The sequence below is a fragment of the Coregonus clupeaformis genome, chromosome 16 (assembly GCF_020615455.1).
Source record: "Coregonus clupeaformis isolate EN_2021a chromosome 16, ASM2061545v1, whole genome shotgun sequence".
Classification (NCBI taxonomy): domain Eukaryota; kingdom Metazoa; phylum Chordata; class Actinopteri; order Salmoniformes; family Salmonidae; genus Coregonus; species Coregonus clupeaformis.
The window spans coordinates 30,861,821-30,874,500 of record NC_059207.1 but is presented as its reverse complement, the minus strand read 5'-3'; the positions used below and the strand labels follow the sequence as shown (position 1 = coordinate 30,874,500).

Here is a 12,680-nt window from a genome sequence, read left to right as displayed (position 1 = left end):
CTGTCGCCAGGAAATGTCCCGCCATCACAGGATCCTTCTGAGCCTGTGTAGGGACCTGATTAAAACAGAAAAGCAGACTGATTTAGTTTAATTAACATTTTGTTACTGATAGTTTGTTGAATTTATTTTTTTCATTTTTTGGATCCATATTATCCACCTGTACAGTAGGTGGCGGAATGCACATATAATTGTTGCGAACGCCATTATACCAAAGAAGAATTGTCAACAAATCATGCCCCCTTTTGCCAATCTATATGTGCAAATTCCCCCACCGCCCACTTCGCTACCCTTCATTGAATGGGGCTCCGTTGTTTCATCGCACCCAACGCATTCAAAGGATCATGGCCTTTTTAGACTGAAAAGCCGATTTTGGAGGCACTTGGAATGGGGGCTATGTTTTGTGTAGGCTTACGACTCCAGGTAAGGTGCTGATTGTATGGAGATTGTGACAGCCGGTTAAATGGTGTCCCTAGACCAGGCAAGAACTAGATGTATGTCAGGAGAAGTGCAGTACTATCATAAGGAGAGTTATACTTGGAATACGGAGGGGAAAAAGAGAGGCAGAGGAGGTCTAAGAGAGAGAGGGGAGGAAGAGGGTGAGCTTGAGTCAGTTAAAAATGGCAGGAAAAAAGGGAGATGGTTTGTTTAAAGAAGAATGGTAGAAAGTGTAAGCAGAGTGAGTTGAAGACAGGAGGAGAAATGGAAGTGAATGAGGGCGAAGTATCGGAGGTGGTAGGGGTGAAGTTCTCGGAGCCCGAGGTTTGCACCGAGGGTCAGAATAAAGATGAGTCTGTGACAGTAGGAGTGAAACTTTTGGCTGATCCATTTGTGGTTTCAGGGTGGGTGAAAACAGAGTTGGGTCCTGTGGAATCGGTGCTCCGTGTTAAACGAATGGGGGCAAGAGATGTGAATTGTTTTGCTCTCAAGAAAAGGGCGCTATTGAAAGGCGTGATTACAGGGGTAGCGGTAAATGTGAAAGCTGACCAATTGAAGGGGAAGAGTCCCGGTGTTTGTAATGCTCGTTGTTTGGTGCGACGCAGACAGGGTGGCGTGAGTGGAGAAACAGAAGAGTCATTGTCTGTTCTTTTGAGTTTTGATGTTGAGTCTTTGCCCAACAAAGTGATGTTATGATATATAAGTTATCCGGTACGAGCTTTTGTGCCGAATACATTACGTTGTTACAGGTGTCAAGCTTATGGGCATGTGGCAGCAGTGTGTAGGAGGGAGGTTCCTAGGTGTGAGAAGTGTGCAGAAGGGCATGAGATAAAGGAATGTGTAGCATTGGGGAAATTAGTGGTATGTGTTAATTGTAGTGGTGCACATGGGGCTGGGGATCCAAAATGTCCGGTGCGAGAGAGGCAGGATGAGGTTTCCAGGGTTAGACTAGTGCAGAAGTTGTCATATGCTGAGGCAGTGAAGAAAGTAGAGGAAGATGGGTCAAGGGGGAGGGATCCTGAGAGGAGTGGTGTGAGTAGTAGATCTGTACCAGTACAGAGGGATAAACCAACAAGTGATATACAGTTGAAGTCGGAAGTTTACATACACTTAGGTTGGAGTCATTAAAACTTGTTTTTCAACCACTCCACAAATTTCTTGTTAACAAACTATAGTTTTGGCAAGTTGGTTAGGACATCTACTTTGTGCATGACACAAGTAATTTTTCCAACAATTGTTTACAGACAGATTATTTCACTTATAATTCACTGTATCCCAATTCCAGTGGGTCAGAAGTTGACATACACTAAGTTGACTGTGCCTTTAAACAGCTTGGAAAATTCCAGAAAATGTCATGGCTTAAGAAGCTTCTGATAGGCTAATTGACATCATTTGAATCAATTGGAGGTGTACCTGTGGATGTATTTCAAGGCCTACCTTCAAACTCAGTGCCTCTTTGCTTGACATCATGGGAAAATCAAAAGAAATCAGCCAAGACCATCCTTGGGAGAAATTTCCAAACGCCTGAAGGTACCACGTTCATCTGTACAAACAATAGTACACACACAGCCGTCATACCGCTCAGGAAGAAGACGTGTTCTGTCTCCTTGAGATGAACGTACTTTGATAGGAAAAGTGCAAATCAATCCCAGAACTACAGCAAAGGACCTTGTGAAGATGCTGGAGGAAATGGGTACAAAAGTACCTATATCCACAGTAAAACGAGTCCTATATCGACATAACCTGAAAGGCCGCTCAGCAAGGAAGAAGCCACTGCTCCAAAACCGCCATAAAAAAGCCAGACTATGGTTTACAACTGCACATGGGGACAAAGATCGTACATTTTGGAGAAAAAGGGGGATGGCGTGCAAGCCAAAGAACACCATCCCAACCGTGAAGCACGGGGGTGGCAGCATCATGCTGTGGGGGTACTTTGCTGCAGGAGGGACTGGTGCACTTCACAAAATAGATGGCATCATGAGGAAGGAAAATTATGTGGATATATTGAAGCAACATCTCAAGACATCAGTCAGGAAGTTAAAGCTTGGTCACAAATGGGTCTTCCAAATGGACAATGACACCAAGCATACTTCCAAAGTTGTGGCAAAATGGCTTAAGGACAACAAAGTCAAGGTATTGGAGTTGGCATCACAAAGCCCTGACCTCAATCCTATTGAAAATGTGTTGGCAGAACTGAAAAAGCGTGTGCAAGCAAGGAGGCCTACAAACCTGACTCAGTTACACCAGCTCTGTCAGGAGGAATGGGCCAAAATTCACCCAACTTATTGTGGGAAGCTTGTGGAAGGCTACCTGAAACGTTTGACCCAAGTTAAACAATTGAAAGGCAATGCCAACAAATACTAATTGAGTGTATGTAAACGTCTGACCCACTGGGAATGTGATGAAAGAAATACAAGCTGAAATATCACTCTCTACTATTATTCTGACATTTAACATTCTTAAAATAAAGTGGTGATCCTAAGTGACCTAAGACAGGGAATTTTTACTAGGATTAAATGTCAGGAATTGTGAAAAAATAAGTTTAAATGTATTTGGCTAAGATGTATGTAAACTAACAACTTCAACTGTATGTTTCAGTAAGACTGGATTTTTTGCATTTATAGGAATGGTTATCAACTGTACTGCAGGGATGGAACGTAAGTCGCAGAAAGTAGAGGTTGTGGTGGCAGCTGCAGAGAGGTATTTGGGTGTGCGAGACATGACATCAGAAGAGTAACAGGTTGTGTTAAGTGGTGGTGTCCCATCCTTTCAGGCTGTTGGCCTGAAGAAGGACTATGTAGATTTAAATAGTGGAGTATGGTATTTATTTATTTAATTAAATGTTTTTATGTTTTGTGAGTGTAGTGTTAGATGGTAGGGTATTATTATTTATTTTTATTATTATTTATTTTTAAAGCAAAGTATAAGGGAGTTGCAACATTTGTTGGATGCCAACCGCCGTTAAACCTCATCAGAGAAGACTGAAAAACCCAATGCTGATTGACCATGCAATGAATGCTTCCAGCAGGATGCAAACAGTGTTGCCAACTTAGCGACTTTGTCACTATCTAGCGAGTATTCATACCCCTCTAGCGACACATTTTCAAAAAAAATCGACTAGCGACAAATCTATTGACTTTTTCTGGTGTTATTGGAGACTTTTGGAGACTCTGACGTGAAAGCATGTATCGTTCTTACTCTTCTCAACGAGCAGCGAGTGCAGTAACTCAGGTCACTATCAGAGGTCTCATGATGGCGGCCCAGTCCTCGCGTAGCAGTCCCTCCCAGCTGCAGTCAGAGCAGGAGATGTTCACCCCTCCGCGTCCAGACTGCAAATTAATCGCGCATGCGGGAAGCCGCCGCTGGCTTACATTCAGGGCGGGATGTAAATGTAAAATGTTCTTTGTCTAAAATAAATCACTGCACAAAAATAAATCGCTGCATTTGACTCACACAGCCTCAGTCACTTACTCACCTCGTCCACTGTGTGTGTGTGCCTCTCTGTGACATAAGCTAAACATCCAGCTGGATAGCTCATCATGTCTCAGTCTAAACTGTACACTCAAAAATACAGAAAGGAGTGGGAATCAAACCCTGAATTCAAAGGCTGGTTGAAGCCGTTTATTGGAGATGATACACGGGCATACTGCCTTTATTGTAATGCTGATTTGTACGCCAAATTTAGACTAAAAAATGTAGACTCAAAAACATACTCAAAAGGCAAAGCCTTATAACAGTTCCACCCAAAACAAGCTGCCATTTATGGTTTAAAAAATTGACTCTGCAAAAAAGGCTGAGGCCACCATGGCATTAGCTATCGCTGAACACTGTTCCATGCTGGCATGTGATCACATTGGAGAAGCATGTAGAGCTGCTTTCTCAGACTCCACTGCTGCTACCCACTTCAAAATGCACAGGACAAAGTGCACAGAAATGATTAATGGTGTTCTAGCACCTTACTTTCTGAAAAAGTTGGTTGCAGATGTGGGTGACCAGCATTTCAGCCTCCTCCTCGATAAGTCCACGGATGTAAGTGTTTCTAAGTACCTGGGGGTTGTGATAAGGTACTTTAGTGACACCAAGCAGACAATTGTATCAACATTTCTGGGGCTTGTTGAGTTGGAGGGAGGAGATGCCAAATCTATAGCCCGTGCTGTTGTGGCTTTCCTCTAAGTGTTGTCTTTAAAAAAGAGAAACTCCTGGGGATATGGACTGACAATGCCTCTGTTAATGACGGGGATTAACAATGGGGTCCATAAAGTGCTGAAGGAGGAGTATGGCCTCAGATCTGGTTCTTATTCGCTGTGTGTGCCACTCTCTGCAGCTTGCTGTAAGTCATGCTTCCAATGATACCATCCCCCGTAGTGTGGAGTACTTGGTACGAGAGACTTATAACTGGTTTTCAGTGTCTCCAAAGCGCAGGCAGGCCTACAAGGCCATATATGAGACCATCAACTGTGGGGAGAAACCTTTACAGATAACCAAGGTGTGTGCCACACGTTGGCTCTCCATTGAACCCGCGGTTTCACACAGTTTGGACCAGTGGGAGGAGCTTAGGCTGCATTTCGCAGTCACCAAGTCCAGTGAACACTGCTCCATGGCTGAGGTTTTATACTCCATGTACAGTGATCCTCAAAACATATTGTATCTGACTTTTTTGAAGTCAGTGCTGGGTGAGGTACAGTTGGCCATCAAGGCTTTTGAGGGAGAGCAAGTAGATCCTCTTAAGCTACTTGACAGCTTGGTTAGCCTGATCAAGTCTGTGAGCAGCAGGGTGCTGAATCCACTGGCAAATGTTGATGTACTCAAAGGGCCAATAGATGGATACATCAGTCCCAAACCGTACCTTGGTTACCTTTTTGAGCCAAAAGCAGCTGAGCTCCACCTTGCGCCTGAGGATGAAAACAATGTCCGAAAGCGGTGTGTAGCCTTCACCATCTCCCTCACTAATGAGTTGAGGGTGAGACTGCCGGACAACATCGAAGCATTGCAGTACATGTCAGTTTTCAATGTGGAGGAAACTCTAAAGCACAATAAGAGCCCTGGAGAAATAGAAAAAATAGCCAAGCTCCTTGGCTACTCCCCTGCAGAGATGGACAAGATTGTCCAGCAATGGCGTGCCATCCATCTTAGTAAATGGAATGAGACAAAAAACACACTGGGCTTCTGGAGTGAGATTTGGAAGTTCAGGGATGCAGCTGATATCAACCCGTTTCAAGAACTTGCCATGGCTGCTGTGTCTGTTGTCCTTGCCACACTCGAATGCTGAAGTCAAGAGATTATTCAGCCAGATGAGTGTGGTAAAAAGCAAACTTAGAAATCGGATGTCCTTTCAGACCCTTAACTCCATCCTGTACATTCGATATGGACTGAAGCTGTCTGGTGAGGCTTGCTATGAGCACCAGCTGTCTGATAATGTTTTGCAGGTTTTTGGCACATCAGCTGCTTACTCATTTAAGTCAGCTCCCTCAGTTGCTGAACCTGCCATAGAGAGCCTTGACCAAAATGACAAAGACCCACTCTTTCTGTGAGCCAGCACAGCCTGTGTGTGTGTGTGTGTGTGTGTGTGTGTGTGTGTGTGTGGGGGGTCTGAAAAACAAATTAGGGCCAGACTAGTTACCATCATTTTCTCACATTGCCATTGACAGTTTTTTCTATTGTCTCTTTTTGGTCAATTTATATTGTTAATGTAGATTTTATACAAATAAATGTTTAAAATGTTATGGTTAAAAATGTTCATGTTTTACTGTGACTTGTTGTAGGCTCCTAAGTGGACCATAAGATTAAAAACAAAAACAAACTTAAGAAAAAAAAACGTCAAAAACTAAAAAATACTAAGTACCTCCACCAGAGTGTCTCTTTTGGGTCACTTTTGCCGGTCCCAAGCCCGGATAAAGGAGGTGGGTTGGAATTGTGACCTAAAAACAAAAACAAGAATCGACAGAAGAAAGTTAATTTGTAGTTCTAAACATATTTAGGGTGTTTTTTTACTCACTTTTTGTCTCTCCCACGACGTTATTCCTCTCTCCTACAGCATCCATCACAATTATATGCACATGGCCAATTATGCAAATTCGTGTTGCCATCATTTGGCGACTTTTAGGACAGCCAATAGCTACTTTCCTTACTGAGGAGTTGGCAACACTGCAAAGCCAACTGGATCCTTTCATGTGGAATAGGTGGTTGGAGTACGTTGTTCCCCAGTGGTGGTGAGTATACCGGTAGCTAGACCATAGACTGCTGGTTATGTATATTTTGATAATCATTATCATCGCAAGCATAGCTGACGTTCAAACCTAGCTAGCTAACATTTGCCTACTTCAATACAACTCGGATTTGGCTTGGAAACACGCTAACATTTCAAGGGAAATAATTAGTAGGACAACCTTTTGTAATTTGATGCAGTATAACTTTAGCCAGCTAAGATTGAGGGGACCATAAAATTGTAGCTACCTAACGTTAGCATTGCTAGCTATTTTTGACAAACTTTGCTAGTAAAACATTAATGGCAACATTGCCATCTCGCAAACGTAAATTTGACAACATCATAATATAGCAAAGTTGTTTCCTACTAATGATTTGCCTACTTTAGCAATGTCATCGTATTTCCATGCCACTAAATTTAGTGTAATTTAGACGAAACAGTCACATTAGCTTCCGAGGTGCAACCCATGTCTAGGGCACAAATACATATTGGATGCAGCTATAGTGGTACTAGCTAACTCATGTCTGACTACAACAGTGTACTAACTAGCAGGAACAAACTCAAACCAACCCAGGGCCATAGCAAAACATGTCACAGTTGGTTGCATAGTGTCACCAGCCTGAATCTAATCCAATCTGGAGCCAGTCAGTCTACATTTGTAAAGTATAGAATTAGCTTCCAAACGAGATTACGTTATTTCTTGAACAATGTTTATAATTGAGGGATGATGGCAATCGTTGACCCTGTTTTTCTGTTAGACAAAGTGCACAGTTGGGTGCCAGACTGATCCCCTGGTCATGAACGGACACCAGGACCTACCAGAAGGAGCAAAGGTGGATATCATAACATGTCCAGCAATGCGATTGCAATGGTTTAGCAACCTCCACAAATAATTTAATTCACTGTTCACTTGCTATTTTCACAGTTTGTCAGACAAGACCTCAGAATAATATTGTGTCATGCGACTCAAGTACCGTTGTGACACCTCTGTTGTTGCCAGAGTCTCCCTTGACTCCTATTAAAAAGACACGCCATCATGAGGCCTCTGATAGTGACCTGAGTTACTGCCCTGATGACACAGACTGCTTCATTAACAATGACAGGTAATGTGTGCAGGGTTGGGGAGTAACTGATTACATGTAATCGGCCACATGTAATCTGATTACAAAATAACTAACAAATCAGTTACGTTACTAGAATAAATATTGTAATCAGAATGAAGATACTTTTGAAAAACTAGATGATTACTTTTAAATTTAGAAAGGATGTTTGTGGAAAGAATACATTGACGACTTTGTTTTCTCAATGACATTCAATTAAGCATTGAAAAAAGGCGCACCTGAGCACAAAAAAGGCGCACCTTGTTCCGTCTGACCAGACGTCAGAGACCACTATGATGACACACCAAATGCGTTTGATGGATCCTTTTTGTCTTCTTCTAATGCCTCTTAAAGGAAAAGTAATCCAGATTACGTTACTGAGTTTGGGTAATCCAAAAGTTACGTTACTCATTACAATTTGTGAAAAGTTGTATTAAAAAATACCCGGCTTGATAAACTAGTAGGCTAATTCCCAAGTAGATGCAACTAATAGAGTCATTTTGGTTGTGAAGTGCATTATCAAAAGGCTTTGTCCTTTCTTTAGAGCAAAATGCAATTTACCACTTGGCTGTCTATTTCACTGTGTCACAGGCCCTCCCAGTCAACACCACCTCATAAGATTGCCTGCTGCAGTTGTTTGCAGCATAGAAAAGACCAGCAAAGGGGTCCCTCATCAGCATCATAGAAACATGCCCTCGCAGTGAGCATTCCTATGAATGGAACAGTCAGCCACATGTTGGCAAGTATCCAGCCAGCAACCTTCTTCACCTGTCAGCGGCAACAGCTTTCACAGGCTTTCAAGGTAACCCACTTCATTACTTTGATACATTTGATAACCCAATTGTGAAACATAATTTATGTAAACTCACATTATTTGTTGCTTATTTTCTACTTAGATGCATATAATGTCCAAGGCATAACTAGTCTGTTGGAACCAGCCTGATCACTGTGTTCACCATTCTATTTCACTTCACATTTTATGATATCTGAAGTGAAAAAGGTGAACGCAGCGATCAGGTAGGTTCCACCAGGCTAATCATAACCACCATTGACAATGTAATCAGAGCTCTGTGTGTGTGTGTGTGTGACTGACCAATATCTTTGATAAGGGGCCAGGAGCTGATCTACACTGCTATGCCCATCAATGGAGCGCTGGCAAAGACCTCACCTCCAGCCTCACCTCGTGCCTTCTCACCGACGGTCGTCGATGGAGAGAACAGAATTAGTCTGACCTGTTCAAACTTCAACATAGTATATGTTTGTGTGTCAAATATCACCTATCCCTAACTGTCATTGGTAATAGAACAGTATGTGTTCACAGAAACAAGTATGGAGCCAGCCATGGACACTTGCAAGATGATATGATGAAGTCCAGACTGCCTTGAAGATTAACTGGAAAGTGTGGACCCCCTTCCAGTTCATCAACATCAACTATGTGCCTGTACAGGTGAGCAATTCTCATTGGCTTTTCTTTTAAGGATGCATACATTTAGAATGTACCGTGATGCTCTGTTGCCAATCTGTGTTTTTGTGTTTTCAGTTTCGAGTGCTGTTTGCCAAACTGGTGGCATTATTTTGGAATACTTAACTTGCGTCTGTGAGGAAGTGAAGCCTCCCAAGATCTTCTCCCAGATGACTGAATGAAGAGGGCACAGGGTGTGTGTGCCTCAGGAGCTACATAATGTTACAAGGGCTGGCCTGTGAATGCCAGTGCAGCAAGCTGGTACAACCAGGCAAATTAACTGGGGTGGTGTTTATGACTTCGGTCAAACGCTACACACACTACACAAGGTGCTACACTAATGAAATCCTAACACATTCAATGTGTTGCTCACATGCAAAATAATTTATAAGTGAAATGTTCAGTCTTAATTGTTACTACTGATATTTAAAATATTGAAATACTTGAGTATGCTTCCTTTATGCCAAGGTGTATTTTGGTTTGAGCAATGGTAAATACATGTTACCTATTCTTGATAGATATAAATCTATATTTGTATAATTTAAGATGAAGCAAAGCAAATGTGCTGTAGGAAATGAATAATAGTAACTGTTTCAACCTTGAATCCAACTCATTTAACACCATCTGAATATGCAGTGTTTAAGATTTATCAGACCATGAGACATTGTATATTGCTGACAAGGCCAGCCTGTAGTTTCCTCATGTGGACTGCCTTGTCTTAGTTTGAGTCAACTCAACTGCAAATGTTACTGCTCTGTCTCTATCAGGTCAAATAAGGGAGCAATAGCACAATGTACAGGAAACTGCCAAATTATTTTAAATTACTATTACCTGATGTATATGATTTAACCCTGTTTTATAAATGACATCTAGAACCAGTCCAGTACCTTATGTTGGTTTATCTTTTCTTTTGAGTTGACGCCATGACAATGATGGTTGACAGTTTTAGTTTTATACATGTTTATTACTTGATAACAATCTCATTAATATATGCCTATATCAGCCATGCTTAATTTAAAGTTTACAATTGAATACAAATGTAGAACAATTATCATTTTTGTACAAGATTGATTGCTTTTTCTCTATAGACGTGGAATGCATAATAAGTTAAGGGCTTCATGTGACAGGTGGTTTCAGGTCGATACTGGGTTTCTTCAGCCTCCCCTTAGACGGAGCGTCAGTTGGATGTTGCTTTGATTTCTGATGCCGTAGTACTCCAGCGTCTGGCCATCATCGAGCTGCTTACCCTCATGAATCAGCCTCTGTTGGTTGGCAGGGACTCCCTCCTTGTTTTGTACCTTGGCTTTGAACTGGGTTACGGTCTCATCAGGCACCACATCATATGTGTGTGTCTGGCCCTTTTCGTTTTTCAGAAACACCTGGATATAAGCGGGCTCCGTAATCAGCACCATCACTTTGGATCCTGAATGCAGGCCATAGTCGCTCAAAGTTTTTGAATCATCGCTGAGATTGATGTTGTTCCCATTCACACCTAACAGCCTCTGCTTTGTCATGGCCACTCCAAAGTGTTGTTTAATCAAACTCTTGAGAGACCCCACGGTGGTGTGTGGCTCAACTGTCAGGGGACGTGAGTTCCCGTTCAAAAGTGTTATAGTGAGTTCCATGATATCTGAAAGAGGATTTAATGTATTATTTATTTGACCCTATATTAGCATAGCTCAATTGAATGTTTTGAATGAATTACTTTACTTAAAGCCTACAGGTGTAATGCTTTATAACTTGTTAAAAGCATGTATGATCCTTATAATAAGTCTAACAATATGTAACGTTTCGTCTCTATCCAACATTTCAGCTGACTCAAATGGCTGGTATTTACTGAGAATCATTATGAGATGATTGAAAGACATAAGGGAGTGATACACACTCATGACAAGTTATACTGTACAATGCATTATAACTTTTATATTTACCTACAGGCTTTAAGCGTTACGATTTATTCAGCCCATTGTAATAACTAACAAATTATAAAATAATTTGCTTTATATGCTGATAAGCTTTTTTTCTCCAGTACATTTCTTTAAGGTAGGCTGTTGTACCTTAATAATGAAAAATTACTTACATGTTCAGTAGATATTGTTGAGAAATTATTGTGAAGTCTTGCAAGTTTATTTTAAGAAATACTGTTGGTAAATCCGTATGCTCACAAATACAACTTCACCGATGAAAGAAGATGATAGCTCTGTCACAGTGTACAGCTGAGCCGTCTATATAACAGCTGATCTGCCCCGCCCCTCAAATTAAGAATCGTTTTTCCCCTCTCTGTCTCGCCACTTTCAGTTTCTGTTATCGGAAAATGTCTGTTGCTGTTTGCAGAAAGTTGAGTACAATAAATTGTTTCTTTGTTATAGCCCAATGACAACTTGCCCCCATTCAAAGTATGTCCAATTTTGATTTAATTGGTGCAAGTGTTTCTACATATCACACTGAAATTCACAAAGATCACTCTTGCTCAGTGTGGCCCTCCAGACCTCGACGAAGACCGAATTCGTCGGGGTAAAATGAGTTTGACACCCCTGCTCTAGATCATCCCATATCCTTCATAATTCTAGATCAGGAGTAGGCAACTATATAGATTCAGCCATGGTCCGATTTTTGTCGGAGCTGACGTTCGGGATGCCAGACCATAATTCTAATAAAATGTACACTGCAAATTGACCACAACAAAGCCCGAAATTAGATTGTATTTGACCCAAAAAATAATTTCATACTTTGATTACATTGAAACACGATCACATCTCGTTTTTTATTCGTGGGAATACTCGGTGAACAGATTTCTGCATAATTCCTGGTGATTGTAGTATTTTTTGACCAAAAACTTTGGGGGGCCCAAAACATTTATTGTGGCCTGGTTTTGGCCCATAGTCTGCCTTTTGCCGAACCCTGTTCTAGATCATTCCCTATAATTCTAGACAATTCCCTATCTTTCACACAGATATGTCAGACACCAGAAAGGAAAGAGAAACCTAATGTCATTATTAATGAAACCTAACCTCCTTGGGAAAACCCAGACCCAGATGATACTGACAATGATGAGGAATTGCAGGTATCTTGTGATACGTCAGACATACACCGTTGTGAGCGCAGAGGGAATTTTAACAGCAATACAAATAAAGACTATACCCTGCCTCACCATCCCCAAAATGATAACAACACATGTTTATATTGTCAGTAGTTCAATCATGTCTTTCGGACTACACATCTTACTCAGACTGTACCCAAAGTTATTCACCCTTATGTTCTCTAGTACAAACAGTAACCAGTGGAAGTACAGTAACTTCTATGTTCTCCAGTATAGCCTCTTATTTCTACATCTATGGATATCTCCAGGGGTCAATGACCTCTGTGCATTTGACTGATGTAATTCTAATGAGTCAGAACTGATGTCTGCCATGTCAGCTGAGGTAAGTGGTGTTGAAAGCCGTTAAATCAGGTGTAGACTTCTGAGAAGTAGGTGTTT

The 12,680-nt window shown here is 41.5% G+C and overlaps 1 protein-coding gene and 1 long non-coding RNA gene across 5 annotated transcripts; one reads left to right on the top strand and one right to left on the bottom strand.

Annotated features, from left to right (window-relative positions):
- The first annotated feature begins 6,563 nt into the window (after positions 1-6,563).
- Positions 6,564-10,088, top strand: LOC121584913. 4 transcript variants are annotated; one of them, XR_006003773.2, is made up of 6 exons: positions 6,564-6,644; positions 7,399-7,473; positions 7,566-7,743; positions 8,332-8,542; positions 8,850-9,187; positions 9,281-10,088. It is a non-coding gene; the product is annotated as an uncharacterized LOC121584913 (long non-coding RNA). The 4 variants fall into 4 exon arrangements; XR_006003774.2 differs by having other exon boundaries at positions 6,572-6,644; positions 7,405-7,473; XR_006003775.2 differs by lacking the exon at positions 6,564-6,644 and having other exon boundaries at positions 6,662-7,473; positions 9,062-9,187.
- A 57-nt stretch (positions 10,089-10,145) lies between these two features.
- LOC121584912 (polyubiquitin-like) lies at positions 10,146-11,563 on the bottom strand. The gene is made up of 2 exons (XM_041901161.1): positions 11,283-11,563; positions 10,146-10,832 (listed from the first exon to the last, which is right to left on the bottom strand). Exon 2 carries the CDS (start codon positions 10,825-10,827, stop codon positions 10,357-10,359), a length of 471 nt encoding a protein of 156 aa, XP_041757095.1. The 5' UTR covers positions 10,828-10,832; positions 11,283-11,563; the 3' UTR covers positions 10,146-10,356.
- Positions 11,564-12,680: the final 1,117 nt, after the last annotated feature.

Excerpts from the sequence above, each read along its gene's own strand:
- LOC121584912 (XM_041901161.1), bottom strand. The coding sequence starts at position 10,827 with ATGGAACTCACTATAACACTTTTGAACGGGAACTCACGTCCCCTGACA.